The 20,432-nt window shown below is 45.6% G+C and overlaps 1 protein-coding gene across 1 annotated transcript in view; it reads right to left on the bottom strand.

Moving 5' to 3' along the window:
- Tln2 (talin 2) overlaps positions 1–20,432 on the bottom strand; it is a 473,598-nt gene that overhangs the window by 226,451 nt on the left and 226,715 nt on the right. The window contains exons 4-8 of the mRNA XM_026779102.1: positions 8,591–8,762; positions 5,853–5,950; positions 3,930–4,059; positions 2,723–2,875; positions 389–531 (exon numbers count right to left, since the gene is read on the bottom strand). Of these exons, the coding sequence (XP_026634903.1) occupies positions 389–531; positions 2,723–2,875; positions 3,930–4,059; positions 5,853–5,950; positions 8,591–8,732 (666 nt within the window). The 5' untranslated portion in view covers positions 8,733–8,762. The remainder of the gene's footprint in view (positions 1–388; positions 532–2,722; positions 2,876–3,929; positions 4,060–5,852; positions 5,951–8,590; positions 8,763–20,432) is intronic.

The following is a 20,432-nucleotide window of genomic DNA, read 5'->3' as shown; positions in this document are numbered from 1 at the left end:
TCTCTCTTTGGTTTTTTGAGACAGGGTTTCTCTGTGGTTTTGGAGCCTGTCCTGGAACTAGCTCTTGTAGACCAGGCTGGTCTCGAACTCCTAGAGACCTCTGCCTCCAGAGTCTGGGATTAAAGGCATGCACCACCACCTGGCATTTTGGTTTTTGTTTTTTTTTTTTTGGTTATTGAATCAAGACTCTGCTGCCTAGGGAATGGTGCCGCCCACAGCAGGTGGGTCTTTCTACCTTAATCAACATAACTAAGACACGTCCACAAGTCAACCTAAGCTAGACACCAGCTCATTGAGAATCCCTTCCCAGGTGACTCCAGATGATGTCAGGTTGACAATGAACACTAGCTTTCACACCGGTCTGTTGTCTGACCAGGAAATACCATACCTGAACATAAAGCAAGTTCAACTGCACCGGGTCTCTGGAATCCACATTCTGATCAGAGTAAAAGAACTTCCGCCGAAGAAGCAATGTTTCATTTTCATCCACGCCTTGCTCTCTGAACGTCCGGCTGTGATCTAGCCAATTTACTGCAGCATGAGACAGACAGATGGACAGGGTTTACTACTCATTGCAGCAGCCTGCCGTGGAAGTAGATTTCCATAAATGCTCATGGTTGCTTACGATTACTTCTTAACTTTGTGAGATGACTGAAACCTACCATATGCAAACCCCCAGCCATTCCCAAAGTTAGCCACTGTACTACAGTGCATTGGTGAAACGGAGAAGTGGGGATGAGTGAACAGAGAAGTCAGTGTTTGCACTAAGAAACCAAGCAGTATTGTATGAGAGTGTCTGGACTCTGGGTCCTCAGGGGTTGGTTGTGGTTGGGAAGAAGGCTATGGGACGGTCCTAGGAAACCTGCTAGAAGAAAGTGGGTTCTACAATCTGACCCCACTTCCTGATGATACAATGTGAGCAGAAAGCCCCCTCTTGCTGCCTCCATGCCTTCCCTGCCAAGATGGAAGGCATTCCCTTGAAATGTGCAACCCAAACTTTCCATTTCCTAAATATCTGTTTTGCTTTTGTTGATTATATTTTATTTATTTAGTGTGTGTGAGGGTGTGTGTGTGGCTATGTTGTGGAATACACACACACACACACACACACACACACACACACACACACACACACACACACACACACACACACGGAACCGGCTGTCTCTTCAAACCATACAGGCCCCAGGCTTCAGACTCAGATCATCAGGCTTGTCAGCAAGTGCCTTTACCCATTGAGCCACCTCGCCTACACTTAAATATCTTCTTGTCGGGTTGGTCACAGCAACGAGACAAATAACACAATACGTCAGTTTTCCCTGAAATCAAGAGAAGTCACTTCAATCTTATCTAGTGAGATGGTTTAGGACACCCTGGATAGAACAAGTTTCTCTGATCTCCGATAGGAAATAGGGAGAAAATGAAAGTCATGAGGTGCCGTAGAGACTCAAAACCAAGAGCTAGAGGTGGCATCTGCTGCTGTGGGTCAGCTTGAATCTAACGTCATCCTAAAAACCCTGTCCTCACATGGTGGTTCACGGGAATCAGCCATTCCCCTGCTCACTCCCTGAAGCCCTCTGCGCCCTCTACTCCTCTCCCTCTCCTCCCCTGCCCACGCCCCAAGCTCAAGTATTTATCAGTCTCACCAAATGCTAAGCAACTCTGGCAGAAGAAACCTGTCTGACAGATCTCCTCTCCTACAGCCACCTGGGAGGGCACTGCGCACACATTAATAAATCCTCGGATTTGTCTACTAACAGCTTCTGGAAAGAAGTCTGTAACTGGAAATTTAATGAGGTAGAAAGAGAAGGGAACCGAGGAGGGCTCAGAGGAAATGGCAGGCCCACCAAAGATCAATAAACATTATGAAAGTGATGATGTCATCCCCGAGCTGCAGCAGGAACAAGGCTGGAAGGGAAGGAGGCCAGGTGACAGACTAAGCTCCACCGGGGGAGGGCGGGCAGCTCGGGGCACAGGGCAGGGCTTTGGGTGCATGCAAGGACATCTGCTGCTGTTGTACACCTTATCCATGTGGCTGTGGGAGTGACATTGCTGTGACAGACCAATCGCACTGATCTTAATCGCTAAGGAAATAATGAATCTAGGCCTGAACTGCAGACTATTAGCATCTTTCTCAAGGACAGCCAGAAAGAACTTTCTGATAGAGGCACCCCACTGAAGGAGCACTATTACCACTCCAGCCCACACTCCTGAGCAAGCCTCCAGGGCTAAGGGATTCAGAGGGGCACAAATGATCAACATAAGAAAGGCTATTATCACACACCACACACACACACACACACACACACACACACACACACACACACACACACACTCATACTCCATGCACGCACAAAATCGCAAGGGAAAACTAAGAGTTGGAGAGGGAACTTGCTTAGTTATTGCATATGCTATTCTGGCACATTTAAATCACAATACACTAATTAGACTTTTAGCACTAGTAGGAAATCGTAAACACAATTTATATATTTGATATGAAGAAGTTCTTTTTAGATGTCAAAGATTATTAAAGCCACGTTACTACTTTTCACCATCTTTTAGTGAGACAAACCAAAACATTTACAGATTTAAAAAAAACAAAAACAAACCAACAACAACAAACAAAAAACCCAAAGTGGCTCTCAGGATGTGGATGGTGGCAGGGATTCAGGCTCTGAGGGACTGTGTACCTGAGCCACCAGTCTCCCCATCCAAGACTTACAGTCATCATCCGTGTGGAGCTTGGCCTTCAGCTTCTCCATCTTCCGCTCATCTCGTAACAACGTCCTGTCTTTTTTGAGTGTGCCTGTCCCTTCCTCTTTCTTTTCTTCAATGGTTTCTTGGATTAAAGAGTATTCTTCATAATTTGTTATTCCTAATAACAGAAATTGGGTCATAACTATACATCACTAAATTGCTACCAACTTCTACTTAGGGCCCAGGGTGCTGCAAAGGGTCCATGTTGTCAAAACACAGGAAGGGGCCTTCCTCATTTGAAGGCCAGGGTGGTCACATGCTATACAGTTCCAGTCCAAACCAAGGCTCTGAGGGCTGGGAAGCCATAGTCAAGGTGTTAAGTACAATTTTCTCTACAAGTATACTTGTAGACACACTCTTTCCTCTCTTTCTCTGTGTCTCTGCCCTTCTCTGAGGCTATGACACCTGTGTTTCTGCCCCCCTCTCTCTCTGAGGCCAAACCTAAAACATAAAAGAAAAGCATCTATCACTGAGCCACATCTGAACTCCTCCAGTAACATACATTTATTTATTTATTTATTTATGCAGTTACTTATTTGGAGAGCTAGTCTCACAATGTGGGCCTGGAACTCCCTATATAGACCATGGTGGCCATGAAGTCACAAAGACCTGTCTGCCCTGCCTCCTGCTTGCAGGGATTAAAGGTGTCTACTACCTTGCCCTGCCTCCATTAAATTTGAGAAACAAGAGCAAGATAGAATAAGGCAGGACCCTGTCAAACAAGAATTGTGTGGATGAACTGGGCCCTTCCCTGAAGGGAAACCTAAGATAGAGAAGATTCCTTTCACCCAGCATTTGAAGGGCTTCATTGAAGTTGTTCTCTGGAGAGACTGACACAAGCAACAGGAAGTAAGTCTGGGAGAGTCACATTAGCTGTTACCATGAGAATTCAAGAGATAATTGTAATCAGTGAAGAAGGGTGAATCACACGATCAAAAATCATTTTCACTGAGAAACTCCTTTTTGTTTTCTGCAAAAAAGAAATAAAAACTCCCAACCACTGTTCCGCGAGTTTTATACCAGCTGGAGGCCAGGCAAATGGAGAGACTGGACAGAACTTTTTGGGGTGTGGGCGGAACTCAGCCTGTGAGTACTGCATGGGAGGGCGTAGCCAGGGCAGCAGGGGAGGGTGTGGCCACAGCAACAGCGGAGGGAAGAGCTGAGGTGCTCACCTATCCGGCTGCAGATGGTGACCAAGAGCTCTCCAACTGTCTTAGAGTCGTCCACCATCACCGTCTTCACAGCGCCATCCAGCATGCGGATTTTCTGAGGCCTCTGTTTCTTCTTGTACTCCAAGATATCCTAGACACAAGCAGCACACGCCCCACACACTGAGTGAAAAAAACACGACAGCACAGGACACAAGCGGCAACGCCCACACACTGAGTGGAAAAACACGACAGCACGGGACACTTTTCTTTGGAAGCCAAGTACCCAGAAGATGCCTCCATCTTCCTTTGTGCAAAACTTTCCCAAAAGCCTTCCTAAGCATGAGCGGGGGCGCTGCAGTGACTAGCACACCTAATTCCGAGAGCTAAGTAATGACTTTCATGAGGATTACAAAAACCTCTCGTAATAAGATCGTCCTTCAGAGGGAATACTTGAGGCTCACAATGACTGAAAACCACTCTCTCTGAAGAGAAGATGGCTGTGCGCTCCAGCGGCTGGGAAAGAGCACTCATGAGACTCAGGAGAGGGCCATACTTCAAACAGCGGCATCAGAGTCGGCAGCCATGTTTTGCCACCAGAAACAACTCTTACTACCCCCACACAAGGTGAATGTTTCTTTTTAAATGTTACTTCAGAACGTTTGCTATATATATTTACTGTGTACGTAGTCTACATAATGAAAGACATAAATAACATCCCCAGAAAGCTTCAGAGAAAGTGCCTATCGAAGCAAGAATAGTCTAACAACTGCACGATAACAGGACAATGGTAAGATAAAACAAAGGATGAGGTGGGGGGTTACTTCAAAATAGGAGACCCCGTTTTCACTTTAATTCTTAGAAACAGAACCATACATGGGAAGAGCAAGTACCACAGACTAACTGAACATTCCACCCTGGCTTTTTGGAATCCTGATCAGTCAGTCTGACAAGCCCGCTTCATTGGGCACACAAAACCCCAGGATCCTGGAGGTGTGATGAGGCGGGGGGAGAAGAGAGACAGTGCTCAGTGTCTTTTTCTTCATTACTTAAACTGCAGGGTAACTTTTGTCACTGCCACTGAGAGCTAATAAATAACTGCATCTCCAGTTGATGGTCGCCCCCCCCCCCACCCCCGCAAAACAAAACAAAAAAACCAAGCTCTGGGCAGTCTTTGGGCACCTCTGCTTTCCCTCACATAGTCTGTTTCTGACCCAGTCCAGGAACACCTCGAATCTACTCAAGGAAGATAATGTATCTAGTATCTCACAGCCGTTACCAAACCCAACTCTGCTCAGCCTGGAGCCATGCAGCATACTAACCTCCAACTATTTCAATACCTCTGTGGGATTCCAGGCATTTGAGATGGCTAGAACCTGCTCTCCACCTGTGAGGACAGTCCCACAGGTTCTTTGCATGGGAGTTGTTCCTAAGAAGCCCTTGGATTAGAACATTGCTACAGAGGGTTTTCATAGTTGGTTTCCCAGCAGCGAAGCAATGAGAAAAATAGGACCAGTGGACCAGCAAGATGAAGCCGTGGGGAAAGGTGCTTGGTACCAAGACTGTTTAGTTATGGAAGGAAAGAACCAACTCTTGAAAGTTGTTTTCTGGCGTCTTCATGCATGCCATGAAACATACAAATTCACATACACAGACATACAATAAGGAAATTATTTAAAAAAAAATTAATGATGGGGCTCAGGAGACAGCCCAGTGGTTAAGTACACTGAGTGCTCTTCCAGAAGACCAAGGTTAGATTCTCAGCACCCACATGGCAGCTCACAGTAGCCTGTAACTCCAATTTCAGGGGATCCAACGCCCTCTTCTGGACTTCAAGTGTACTGGTCAAGAAAGTAGTACATAGCCTCACATGCAATTAAATCACCCAAACATCTAAAAATAGATTTAAAAAAATAAAAGGAAAAGAAAATAGGGCCAACAACATACCCCATTCCGCAGCATGTAGTAATCCAGTGTCCGTCCTGCTTCTAGCCAAATTCCTTTCCTGGGGTCTTCATCAGAGAGAAACAGCCCGTAGTCAGAGGCTGCAAAGGAAACAGAGAGAGAAAAAAGGGGCCAAGTGGGAACAATGCTATCACTGGCTCAAGCACACCGACTCAGCAAGGTAAAGAGGCTGTCCATCACCAGAAAGACCTGTTTCTTACCAAGAGCAAAAGAGCATCCTTAACCCCGGGGAAGCAGGGGCCTCCCTGCAGAATCAAAGGTCACCGCAAGGTCCATGCATATGGACCATTGGGCTAGAGGTGTGTCTGCAATTTAAGAGAATCATGTGGTTCCTAGTTTCTAAGTCTCATTTAGCCAGGTACTCACAACCCTGAAAAAATGGAGGCAGTAACCACCTAAGACCAGAGCCACTGAGGCAGAGCAAGGAAGATGGGCATAGCAAAAGAGCATGTTATAAGGAGCTGGAGAGATGGTTCAGTGATCAAGACAACAAGCTGCTCTTTCGGAAGACCTGGGCTCACTTCCCAGTACCCACATGGCAGCACACAACTGTCTATAACTCCGGCACCCTCACACAGACATATATGTAGGCAGAACACCAATGCACATAAAGTAAAAAATAAAAAGAATAAAAAGGAACATGTTATAAAAGATTGGTGGTAAATGCTCTGCAATCTTAGCCGATGTGGGAAGTCCTTCTGTGTATGAGTTGCTTTTATTGGTTGATGAATAAAGCTGCCAATGGCTTAGCAGAGTAAAACCAGTCAGGAAATCCAAACAGAGATATATAGAGAGAGCAGGCTGAGTCATGGAGACGCCATGTAGCTGCCGAAGGATAAAGATGCCAGAAACTTACTGATAAGCCACAGCCTCATGGCAATACATAGATTAATAGAATTGGGTTAATTTAAGATATAAGAGCTAGCTAGAAATATGCCAGAGTCATCGGCCAAACAGTTTTGTACTTAACATAGGATCCCATGTGGGATTGAACAGCTGCAGGACCAGGAGGGACAGAAACCTCTGTTTACACTTAGCCTTAGGAAAATTGGGTTAGGAAGACTGAGTAATTAAAGGCCAGCCTGGGCTATATGATGAGAAACTTGCAACAAAACAGAATTTAAGAAAAAAAAAAAAAGAACAAGATATTTAGAACTTCCTTATGGGATTAAAGTCTCTGTCACCAAATATCACAAAATAAAGAAAACAGTTGGAGAATTACACTTAGTATCTTTTATAAATGCCTCTTAGTCCAATGTGGGGAGTTCAAGAGGCCTAGAGGCAAGAGAGTAGAACAGTCATTTCTCACCTGGACTTCTCTCTTCCTAGTGTGGGAAGTGGGGATGGGTGCACATGCATGTCTCTGAAGGCCTGAGGTCATGGGTGCACATGCATGCCTCTGAAGGCCTGAGGTCATGGGTGCACATGCATGCCTCTGAAGGCCTGAGGTCACGGGTGCACATGCATGCCTCTGAAGGCCTGAGGTCATGGGTACACATGCATGCCTCTGAAGGCCTGAGGTCACGGGTACACATGCATGCCTTTGAGGGTCAGAGGTCAACTTCAGGTATCATTCCTCAGGGTGCCATTTCCCTTGTTCATTGAGACAGGGTCTCTCATTGGCCTGCTGTTTGCTGATAGCGAGGTTGGCTGGTCATTAGCCCCTAGAGATTCTCCTGTTTCCTCTTTACCAGTGATGGTATTTCAAGTCCATGAAGGTTTTGGAGATCAAACTCAGACCCTAAAACTTATGCAGCAAGCCCTTTACTGACTGAGCCATCTTCCCATCCCATCTTTTCCTTAATGTAACCGAAGAAGTCTTAGAGTCTTCACGAAGGGTCAGGGCTTCCACAGCACCTCAGGAAAATGATTTTTGGGTCTTCAGAGGCCTCCGCCAGAACTTGTATTAATTTAGCACAAAGAAAAGTTCTAATAGTGTCAGAAGATGGTAAAAAAAGAACTGAAGAGTACCGGCGAGATCGGACAAGCGAATTTTAAAGTCAGATAGGGACTATCCGCAAATTTTATTTCCATTTAATTTAATATAACTCAGCAAACTGAATATCATGAACAGCGCCCTCTCCTGGACTCTGTGGGTATCAGACACCCACACCCGCACAAGCCCACATGCCGACGTACACACATAATTAAAAATAAAATCTTTTTTAAAAATTGAGGTAAAATTCATGAAGCTCCTTCAGAGGGCCTGCGCAGTAAGACCTACACTCAGGGCTGAGGTTACAGGAGTCAGCATGTACCAGGCAAGTATGTCATTCTTTATTCAACTAGTTCAGTGGCACATCAAAAAATGGTTTGCAAACTACAGGGCAGCACCCGAGAAGGGCCGAGACAGCAGGCATATCTACATTGAATAATCAGGGTCAATGTTAGTGTGGCCATTGACAATGAAAGCCTTGTTCTTGCCAGGAAGTACTATAAGAAGGCATTTGATTCAAAATTCAGATTTTCCCTCCAGAAGACAGAGTCTTACTGTGTAGTACAGGTTAGCCTAGAACTGAAGTGGCTATGTATATTAGGCTGGCCTTAAATCAGAAATACCAGCCTGACTCTGCCTCAAGAGTGCAGGGATTAAAGGGGTGGGCCTCCATGCTTGGTTTAAAACAGAGATGTCTTATATGTGTCTATGTGTGTCCTTTTAGCTACAGAGTGAAGGGCTATCCAGGCACATTCTCGGATACCAAGGAATAACCATGACCTACCTTGTCCAGTCTGTGCCTCGGGCACACGCTCCCGAATGACTCGACAGGCATCGTAGACGGCCGTAGAGGGCTCAAACTGCATGGTCTTCACCACATTGCAGTGGCGGACACAGATCTTTAAGGAGAGCGCCACCATTTTCATAGATGACTTGATGGGATTCGCTCAGAGCATCTAGAAAACACAAGGAGACAAGTGCTGATGTATACAATCATTACGTAGCCACAGGGAAGACTAAAAAGCTCAATTCCTACCCAGTGGTCCTTCTCTAAAGTCATTCACAATCCTGTCAGAACTGGTCTGAGTGGCATGTATGGTAACGTGTTAGCATTCCTTATGTGAGAAATGTCATCATAAACTCCTCCACGAGCAGCAGCAATGATCGTCAAAAATTAGTTCCAAACTGAACGAAGGCACTACAGCTTGTGCAGGGGACGGACTGCCAACAGGACAGAGGAGTTGGAAATGGCTGACGCTTTGCACCACCACGTCAAGGTTTCAAAGCCATCTGTAAGACCATTTCCAACGCTCTCTCTGCAGGCATATTTAAGGCTCTAGAGATGAATGGGCAGTCTTGCTGTGTTGTAGAGTTTCCCAGACCCCCAAGATGTCCCAGCATAGTTCAGGGGTAGAAGTTAGTGGGGAAGGCCAGGGGTGGGGGTTCAATATCATCACGGATCCTTTCATCAGATATAGCAGAGAGGAAGCTAATCTTTTCTAGTCCCTGGGGGAAAAAAAAAATTAAGCGTCCTTGTAGTGGTAAAACAGGGGTGGAGAAAGAGGTGTCAGCGCCAACATACGAAAAGTCAGTGGAAGACTGGACAGGATCACAGATCAGATGGGGTGAAGGGTGAGGAGGACCAGGAGTCCAGCAACTTGACCTTCTCTGCCAACTCAGGTAACACCGTTTAGTAGAGTGAGGGCCAAAACTGAAGTGGGTCGCAGGGTCAGGAGCGCGATGGAGGAGAGGGCTGGCTCCAAGGGTACCAACACATCTCCTAGGTGGGCATGAGCAACAGGCAGAAGTTTCCATCTCATGTGGATAAACTTCAATCCAAAAGTGTGCTGCCTGTTGTATCAGGAAGACATCGACATGTGGGGTCTGTCTCCTAATGGTTCCAGTATCTACATGCCCTCCATTACAGTACAGCATCTCAGTTCTGGGCCCTGTCCACACAGCTGCCTCTCAGTCTGTTAGAGAGGAGAAGATGGGCAGGTGTTGGTAGATGGGGCGATGAGGTGGAGCCTGCTGTCTGGGTTCAGTCCCAGGGCCAAGAGGGCCTTGGGCTTCTATGCCAATCACTTTCCTGCTTCCGACCTTCAGACAGCAGGAAGAAATGGATACCCACGGCCAGTTTTCCCCATCAGTTTTTCATGCCTTCTCCTCCTAGCACATCAGGAGGAAAGGCATAGAATTCAGGCAGCTCTCTCAGCACAGGACAGACGCTCAAAAAAAAGAGGACCAAGGACCAGCAGAGGTCACGAGAGACATGTTCTGAACTATTCAATCACCTAGAACAACCACCGTAAAGAGCATGGCCATCGCTACCCAGGAGCACATTGTTAAAGAAAGCCTTCCTCAAACAGATGGGCCTTGTTCATAGGCCTAAGACGAGAGCGTCCAGCATGGTTTTCTTACTCCTAGCTCCATATTTTACTGTGATTCAGCTTTCCCCCAAATGAACAAGATGAACAGTTTACTTTACGGGACTGAGTGCATGTGGGTGCACATGGCATGTATGCGTGTATGTATCCACGTGTGCTTATGTGTGTGGAAGCCAAGGACAACCTTGGGCACCTTCCTTTATGGATATGGTTTCTCACTTAAATGTTTGGAGACAGGCTTCTTTATTGGACCCAGAGGCCATCAATTCAGTTAGACTGGACAGGCAGTGAGCCAGGGATCATCCTGTCCCTGTCTGCCTAGAACTAGGACGAGAGGTGTGTGCTTCTACACCTGCCTTTTCACATGGGTGCTAGAGATCTGTGATCAAATCCACACCATTTCATGGTGAGCATTTACCAACTAGCCACTTCCCCAGCCCCTGCACGGAAATATTTAAAAAATGCAATGTATGGACATAAAGAAATGCATCCTAGACCAGATTTTATTACCAGGCAAGATGACCACTCACATAGCCAGTGCCTGGCTCTGAAATGAATGTGCCTGATGATTTATTCACCCTGACAGGCCCCATAGCAATGAGCTAGCCCTCATGCCACCCTTAAATGAGCAAGATTCCGGCAAAATGGACATTTGCTGGCATTAAGTGCCACGCTTTGCCCCACAGCAAGGAGACGGGATTGAAGCATTTATCAACGTAGAGATGGGGACTGAAGATGAGGACCTCTGAGCGGTCTCACAGGGTTTCCTGAGCAAATGATGCCGCCCAAACAACCACCGTGGTAATGACTCATGCCCTTCTCTATCTGGTTATTTTCCGGGCAACTGACATTTGTCTCCACTCCTGTACCCTAACCCCATTTTAATGGCGCACGCTTGGCATGTAGAATGGCGGAATGGACTCCTTTTTTAGATTTAGCTGCAAGAAAGCCCACGGCCAAATTCATGTATGAGTTTCTGCCGTTCCTATTTATGGCTCAGCCAAGGCGGCTTTGTTTCCTTCTACTCCAGTTTGAGTGTCTGCTCTCATATTGATCTTAAATATTCTGTGTGTATATTAAAAGGCAGGATGCATTGTAAATTCATAGCATTTCCTTTACTTTTCTTTTAATAATTCCTTTTCATTCTGATGATACTCTGCTTTCATTCCATGTATAAAGGTCACTTGGTCTCGCACACACACAAAAAAGAAACCTTCTATGCCCTCCATTATGAAGATGAGCCACTGGAACCAGCCGTGAAATACAGACATGAAATAAAAATACCCTCCAATTGCAGAGAGTTGTATACACCTAGTATCATCCTGGTTCAACCAGCGATAAGCAAGCCCAGCCTTAGCCAGGGAGCTCCAATATAAACACCCAGCCTCGGTCAATTTATGCCTGCCAAGTCAGGACTAAGAAGAGGTGTTCAACACCTCTTTGCCTTTTCAAATGTACCATCCACAATTCTTAAGTGCTCTGTGCCTTGGTTCCCCCCTCAGACAGAGAAAAATAGATCTATCAGTAAGGCTGCCATAGAATCCAGTGAGTTAAACATGGCAAAGACACACAGATCATGGTGAGTAATTTTGTTATTAAAATTAGCCTTGAGTGTCATAGAAACGCTGAAAGCATCATACCGCATTTAGCTAGCACAGACAATGTAAATTTCATCTTACTGTTTATACTTGACTCCATAGGAGGGAGCAAAGGCGGACAAGAATGCTGAGCAGAGCAAGCACCTTGTAAGCCATAGAGGCACCGGAGGGATCCAGTCATCAGCCTTACGGACACACTCTTCCTTAGATATCCCGGGATCGCATGAGGAGATGTAAAACTGGGCGATGGAGAGAGGCTGAGTCTTAGCATCCAAGTCTTAGATAGAGAGCAAGAGGCAAAGACATTGCCCTCTCTAGATATCATGACTACCCCAGCTCAGTAGCCCTTATGAGTGAAGCCTGCCCAGGAATCTCCTATAGGAAGCAATATGGGAGCTCTACCTCTTTCCTGTAAAATAGCAAGCAGGAAGGCCAGACACCTTTACTCATTGGGACTTTTCCTCTCCAGGAGAGCGAGATCTGGATAGTAAGCTCATCCCTTTTGACTGTAACCCACAGGATGGCCTTGCATCCAATTATGGATGGATACTCATCTCCCTTCTCCTTGCTCTGGAGCCACATCTGATAGCTGCATGCATCTCATAATAAAAAGTCAACATACAGACAGGTCTTTACAAAGTTAGCCTTCATCTGTACTTACAGCCTAGGCTCCAGTGAGACTTTAGCTCTCTCAGAGCAGAGCCAAGAGAAGCGCTTGCATTTCCCTGTAGTCTGACCTGCACCTCTACAAGAAAAGGGAGGTAGTTTCTTTGCCCAGCAATAACCCACCATGCACTGGGGCCCTGCTACTCAGAGGTGCTGTAAAATTCTGTCTCCTAGGACTCTCAGGGCTCGGCTGCACAGGGTTTGCCCTGACTGTTCAGACTCCAATACACTAAACAGAACAGGCCCATCAGAAAGGTAAACCAATCCAGCCTTTCCCTGAGAGCCTGTTGGCTTTTATTCAGGGGAGGGGAGTTGGTGTGGGTAAGCAGCCAGGTGCCCCATTTCGTTTCCACTAAAAGAGTCATATTTTCTGTGAGTTACCTAGATTCTCCTTACTATGTCTTCCTCCCTCTCATCTCTTCCCAGCTGCTGAGGACTCAGGAGGCTGGACCTCCACAGAGAGACGATCGCTTTGTCACACATGGGACAATCCCATTTCATTATATACTCAGGTCAAGCAGCAAGGAACAGATTTTTCAAAGCATGCAGCATCCATCTAGCAAAGCAGCAAAGGACCAGGCCTACCACCCACCCTCTGTCATCACAGTGGGAGCCCAGACACAGGGAACTGTCCCACAAGACCATGGTGTTCTTTCAGAGAGGCCAGGACCACTGTTTCACGTTGAGACCTTCAGTTAGAAGTAACCGTTATTAGAAGGACTGGCGGTGAAGGAGCACGGAAGTGATTAACTAGATAAACAGGTGTAAAATGAGCATGAGTCCAAGGGGGTCAATAAAAATCCCAGTCATGGGCAGCCCTAATAGCCCAGGGGGCTGCCACTGTGACCCCTGCTGGTTCTTAATCCGGCATTAAGCATCTACACTATGGGTTCAGGACCGCGCATTAGAACGCCATCACCTGTCATGGCCTCTGAGAACAAGGGCTTTGAATCTCAAGACCCCAAGGCATGGCAGCTGCTGAGGATCCCTGAAATTAATATGTACTCCATGGCAAGATGTAGACAGACGCTTCCCAAGTTATTTTGGTGTCTCATGAGTTTTATTAGGGACTGTTTACAAGAGCATGGATGGACACCTAACCAGTAGCTGCACCACTAAAAAAAATGTCCCTTTTTTCTCCTAGCAACCATCAGCTAGCTACCTGTGGATCCTCAGAGAGGGGCAGAGCCTCTGGGTGCCTTCTCTTCCCATGACAGAATGGGTGGGCCCAATGGTGGGCAGGTGATCATACCTGCTGTGAGCTCAGGAGTGCAAAGATCAAAGTGTGCCCAGAAGAGAAACTTCCACAAGTATCCGCCTCTGCCCCCGTCTACTGCACTCATTCTGGCCCATCTTTTGTGAAGCTCCGGAGCCTTGGATGAGGCCCCATTTAAGGTAGAGCATCCAGCAGTCACTTACTCTCAAAACGTTGAACAGATGTTTCTATAGTTACCACTGTCTACTGCAAAAAGACCTTTCTCTGACTAAAGACAACAGCAGCACTAATGTATAGATATAAACATAAACATCTACAGAAGGCAGTCTGATAGATGGATCAAGCCCACCCAGTGAGCAGAAGCAGTAGCTTGCTTACTAGGTCCCATTACTTTCCCAGCCTTGAGCTTTTAACCAGGTTTACACCGACTCTTACTTCCATCTGTGGAATTGCCTCAAATCTGACCAAGAAGTGTCTACTTACAATAATCCAAAGGCATAGGGATAGACAGGGTGCCAACATTCACCAGACCAAACTATGGCTACACACCTAAAACCCATTTCAAGGACCACAGAACCTCAACCTCGTGGCTCACACAATAAACTTAAAACAAAAACCTTAAGAAAGGACAAAAACAAAAGCCGCACAAGTCAAACTTCACTGACAGATCCTTGAGGGGGGACAAGGACCAGGTACACTGTTCCTGGTAACACCTGCCATGGAGAAGGGCTCAATGCTGACTTTAATGCAGGAGCAGGGGCAAGCAGGCCTTCCTCCCTCCAGTAAGAAAACTGAAGACAGCCCAGATCAGTGCTTCTCAACCTGTGGGTCACAAGCCAGATAGCCTGCATATCAGATATTTACATTATGATTCATAACTGTAGAAAAATGAAGTAGCAATGAAATAATTCTATGGTTGGGTGTCACCACCACACGAAGGGTCATGGCATCAGGAAAGGTAAGAATCACTGCTCTAGAGTGGAACAGAGTGATGGGAAAAGATGTTTCTCCAATTTACCACTTGGAGATGAAAAAACTATCACCTTCCCAAGGTCACAGTTCAATAAACCACCAGGCGATCAGAGGGGACTATCAGGTTGTATGGCTGCAGACACCCCACCCCCATGAAGTCCTCCAAAATCACCCTCCCGTATGCTCCAATAACCTCTCGGCACTGGCACCCGAGAGTCCATCATGAAGGCTGACAGTGCCCAGCTATACTCGACTTTAATAGCACATACATGCATCTGCCTCCATCAGATTTCAGAACGTGCCCTTTGGACTCTCGGGCAAAGTAGCTGGGAGCTGCCCTTTATTAAAGATGATGTCTAATTATGAGGAGACTCTGCAGAGGGATGCATTAGCGGACTACAGAAAAGCATAGAACTCTGGAGCAGAGGACCGTGGGAAGATCCTGCTGCCGGGTGGGGGAGGGAAGGAAACTAGTGCTTTAGACACACATAGCTCTATCCTCTCCTGAGGGGATTTTTAATGCACGTAGGATTTTGAAATGTAGGCGTGTAACGCTCAATATTGACAGTCGGCTTGACAGGACCTAGAACTACTTAGAAGACAAACCTCTGGGCACATCTGGGAGGGAGTCTCTATATTATTTTAAATGAAGTGGGGGACTCATCCGAAATGTGCACCGCCCCATTCTGTGGGCTGAGCTCCTGGAATGATCAAAAGAGAAAGTGAGCTGAGCACCAGCATCTGTCTGTTTGAGCCTGACTGAGGATATAAGGCGGCCAGCAGCCTCCGACTCCCGCCGCCCTGCCTTCCACACCGTGATGGCCTAGATCCTGAAACCATGAGTCCAAGCAAATCCTCGGAAGCTGCTTCTTTTTAGACAATTTATTGTAGCAACTAGAATAGAAAGCAACGCAGGAGGCAACCAGATTCAAACTACTTAGATGGCAGCCTCATCCACCCAGAGATTCCCCACTCAGATGACAAGGGTGTTGTGTTTAATTCCTGAACAACTGTCCAGGTATTTCAGACCTGAAATGTACCACTCTCTTGTCCAGGTCCTGATACCCTTCCGACCCAGAATCCAGCCTTGCTGGTGTCGACAATCCTTTCCATGGCCACAATGAGGAAAGTTCAATCTCCTCCACGGGCTCTCCGCTGTAGCTCTTGCTTCAGCTGCGGTATTCCTGGGGGGAGTCGCCACAGAAGTTAGCAGGCTCCTCACAAGATGGGCCTTCGTATGGAACAGCTTCAGAGCACTCTGAATATGTCACTGTTGGATGTATTTGACAGAGACTCTCCCACCCCCCACCCCCCACCCCTCCGCCACCATTATCCCTTTCTAGGATTAATACAAGGGGTCCGGAAAGACAAGTGAATTCCTAGGCTGTGTGAGTAATGTACTGTCATTCTCTGTCAGACCTCTAAGAATGCTCTGTGCGCTTCCAGGAAGCTCACAGCTCAGCTTTGATGTTCAAGACAGCGGAATAAATCATCTGGCCCTCCCCGTCCACCTTTGGTCTACCTGCTGTTTTCTCCCTCGACAAAAGCTAAAGAGAGAAACTGGCTCTACCCTGAACTCACGTTTTGAATCCTTTTACACCTTACTTTTACAACCAACTTCTACAGATTGTTGACAACAGGCTGCTTTCAGAAGCAAGTGTGATGAAAAAAAATAAAAGGTCATATCCAAGAAAAAGCAGAAGGGAAACCATCCCTTGGTGTAAACCAGGAGTGTGGTGAATCTCGCATGCACTGGGTGGCTGGACAGTAACGCTCCCATTCACTTGGTGGTTTTGGACCCTTCATGACAAGCTTATAAAGTCTCAGGAACAGATGTTACATGCTGCTGTAGAGGCAGACAGCTTTGTCTTTACAGCACACAGCATTGTGATGACTACAGACCACACGCTAGTCTCTACCTGGAAAACGTGAGGCTCTGTTCTACTAGATCTGGGGCGAAGGTCAGTAGTTTCTAGATTCATCGTGGGGGGATGCAGACATCCCCCCCCATGATCTTTCTCATGCTGGTATTAATCTGAGGCCAAGCTGGTGTGCTCCCTACTGGACGGTATCTGCTACAGCAGCCTGATTTCAATTGCAAAGGGAGGGTGCACACTGACATGACCAAGTGAATTTCACATAAAAAAAAAAAAAAACAGAAAGAACCTCCCACTTCCTAGCTATGATCCCTTTCAACGAAAGGCTGCAAACCACACGTCACTCACAAAGGCAGTAGGGTATGGCTTTTGTAAGAAGGAACTGCCGTTTGTCTGTGTTAACCTATCAACCACATATCAGAAGAGCATTTCTGTTGGCGACTTGCTATGAAAATCTGGTGTCTGTGAAGCACCAGATCAAATCAATGAACGCGACTGTGGTGGATAACACCAATTGTCAACTTGACAGGATCTAGCATCTCCTAGACTCAATCCGGGCATGTTTGTGAGCTAATTGAGATTGGGCTAACTGAGGTGGGGAGACCCACCCTAATGGGGGGTGGCAACATTCCATAGCCTGGGGTCCAAACTGAATCAAGGAGAGAAAGTGAGCTGAGGTCTCTCTCTGTTTCCTAGCTGCAGAGACAATGTGACCTGCCACCTTAGACTTGATCAGAGGCTGTCTCGCCATGATGTACTTATGCCGTGAGCCAAAACAAACCCTCACTTCCTTAAGTTGCTTTCATTACAGCAATGAGAAAAGTAGTTCATATGGTAACTGACAGTTTCATTCCCACAGATTCAAAGTCTAGTGGTAGACTTGTCACGTGATCCATTCAGCGTTCTTGGACTAGATTGCATTTCTCAAATGATTCTTTTTATTATCCGGCCCTTCCTCCAGGACCGCCCCATTTTATACTCAAACACTGGAACGCTCTAGTAAAAATGCAATGTTTAAAATGTTCCTGATCAGCCAGGCGGTGGTGGCGCACGCCTTGAATCCCAGCACTCGGGAGGCAGAGGCAGGCGGATCTCTGTGAGTTCGAGGCCAGCCTGGTCTACAAGAGCTAGTTCCAGGACAAGAACCAAAAGCTACAGAGAAACCCAGTCTCGAAAAAAAAAATCCAAAAAAAAAAAAAAAATGTTCCTTATCTCAGACTTGAAAACCATAGGATATAGATCTCTGCAGGAGACCATGTTAGCCTTTCCATTACCACATGCACACCTGTGGAAACAGACACCCGGGTTACAGCTGCACCCACTGCTCTTTGCTTGCAGCAAGGCAAAGTACCATGGTGGCGGCAGCAGCTTCTTAAAGCTGTCCTTCAGGGGCTGCTCATGTCGGGGGAGCCAAGAAACAAAGAATAGCAACAGAAAGACTAGCCCAGAGCCAACATTTGCCATCCAATTCTAGCAACCCATTTACTAAGATCTGGCCTTGCTTATCTTTAATCTATCAATGGATTACATCACTGATTAAGTCAAAACCCTCGTGTTCTATTTCCTTTGGAACCCTTACCACAGACATACCCAGAGGCATGGTTAATATTCTTTTAAGTATTTCTGAATCCACTAAGGTTGATAATCAAGATACGTAAATCTCTCAGAATTTTCCCACTTCTATCATGTGAGAACCCTAATAAATGCATATATTAAAACATTGTAAATAATAGCAGGGAACTCACATTAGATTATATACCTGACAATGATTCTTAACCCGTTTTATGGGCCAAACACACAGATTCCAACACATAACAGCTAAGGGGTTGAGACTTTGCCTAAGTAGGCCAACCAAAATATAGTGGCTTTGTAAGTTCATCAAACATATATTTTCTAAAGAGGAGGAGGGAGCATGCAGAAACTGAGGGCTTGAGTTAAGAAAGCAGGAAAATGGGAGGTATATTTATTATTAACACTGTTATTAATAATTGAACTAGCAATTGGTGAATTACAGAGTATCACATACTTGCCTAATAATTCATAAATGAAGTCCAATTTATCCTGGGTAAAGCAGGTTTAATAAAGGGGCATGCTTTATAAAAAGGAAAACACAGAAGGCTGACATCCAGGTCTGCCTAAATCCAGACTTCGGTGCCTAGGCCACTCCAACTACAGTCAGGCAATGTTGACGTCTTGATGTATCTCCTTTGGGTTTTGTCTATTTTGGTATAGTTAAGACAATGCATTCTATATAATTCTGTATAAGGAGCTCTAACTCCGTAATCATTTCCACAGTATTGTAAACAGTAAAAATAATATTTTAACAGACATATAGTATTGCAATGAAGGATCCTATAATGTATTGAGCTGTGTTTGTTTGTGTACATTAGCTGTACTCGGATTTTAACACTCATAAACAAGGCTATAGTAGACTTTTCCATTTTAAATCGCCTCTGTTTTTAATTTCAGATGTTTTGTAAGATAAATATCTAAATATTTTCCTTTTTTTCCATTTCAACATTTTTTCAGAGAAGCTCAAAAGAGACTGAGACCAAAAGAGAAAAACAGAAGCAAATGTAGAGGGAGCGTCAGCTTGTGTTTTGAGTTATAGCAAAGTTAAATGAATATGTATTAGCAACTGGGCAGCCAAAAATCAATCCAGGTTTTATAGTTCAATCTATGCTGCAGAACAATCCTGCTATCCAAGACTCAGCTGTAAGGGACCAGAACAAGAGGAAGAATCAACAAAGAAATGAATAGGAAAAAAAACATCTGGTGTGGTTCATAAACCAGATCTACACAAGGGGCAGAGAGACGATGGATGCTTAACATAAATTTTAAAATATATTGCAAAATGTAGAAATGACAGAAGAAAGGACTGAACCAGATTTTCGTACAAAAAGTTGTGTGGACATGACTGGCAAGCATCAATACTCTGACCTCTGTAAGCCCAAGCTTCGAGAACTGCCCACCATACCCCATCAGCTATAAAGAGGAACTTAGTTACATGGAAGAACTGATGGGGGGGTGTTATTTATCCTGGTCTTAGTAAAATGAAGCCAGATCAAAAATCTTGTCAAATTTGTCAGTGGATGATGCCCAAGATTTACAATATGAATAACAAAAAACAATCATGGTCAAGTCTATATGCATCAATTTTACTTCATCAAAAAGCAAGGGAGGGCTGGGGAGGTGGCTCAATGGGTTCAAAGGACCTGAGTTCAATTCCCTGAACACACATGAAAGCTAACAACCATCTGTAGCTCCAGTTTTGGAGGATCTGATACCCTCTTTTGGTCTGCTTGGATACCAGGCACACATGTGGTGACCAGACATACATGCAAGCAAGACACCCATACACATTAAATAAAAATAAGTGAAACTTTAAAAAACGAAAAGGGAAAGCTTTAATCAGAAGCTAGCCCTTCCTTACAGTGAACTATGGAGATGTAAATACTGCATACAACCGAAACAATCATCAGCTTCCAACAACTGCTGTTACCTTCACTGGACCCACACACAATCAGGTCCACACTAACAATCAGTCAGAAAGGGGGCAGGGCCTTGTGGACTCCTAACCTGTATCTCTAAACTACTATATATGGGTTCTGGGAGAAAGGGAGTCACTATCTTTAGTTGTACATGGACCGAGCTCACCAACTTTACGTAGATAGCTCCAAAGTATGTCACACAGATGATCCTTGTTTACTAGATCACAAAATAAAATGGATAGTCATAATTATGAGAGATTTAAAAGGGGAGGGAAGAAAGGAGGGTGGGGGTGGTAGGTAGACTGGAGGTAAGAGTTATCACTTTGTGTGGTGTATCTATGTGAAATTGTTAGGAAGGGAAGGAGGGAGGGAGAAGGAAGGAAGGAAGGAAGGAAGGAAGGAAGGAAGGAAGGAAGGAA

This window comes from Microtus ochrogaster, chromosome 5 (assembly GCF_000317375.1).
Source record: "Microtus ochrogaster isolate Prairie Vole_2 chromosome 5, MicOch1.0, whole genome shotgun sequence".
In the NCBI taxonomy this organism is placed as follows: domain Eukaryota; kingdom Metazoa; phylum Chordata; class Mammalia; order Rodentia; family Cricetidae; genus Microtus; species Microtus ochrogaster.
Note: the sequence above shows the minus strand (reverse complement) of the source record. Positions and strands in the feature narration are given on the sequence as shown.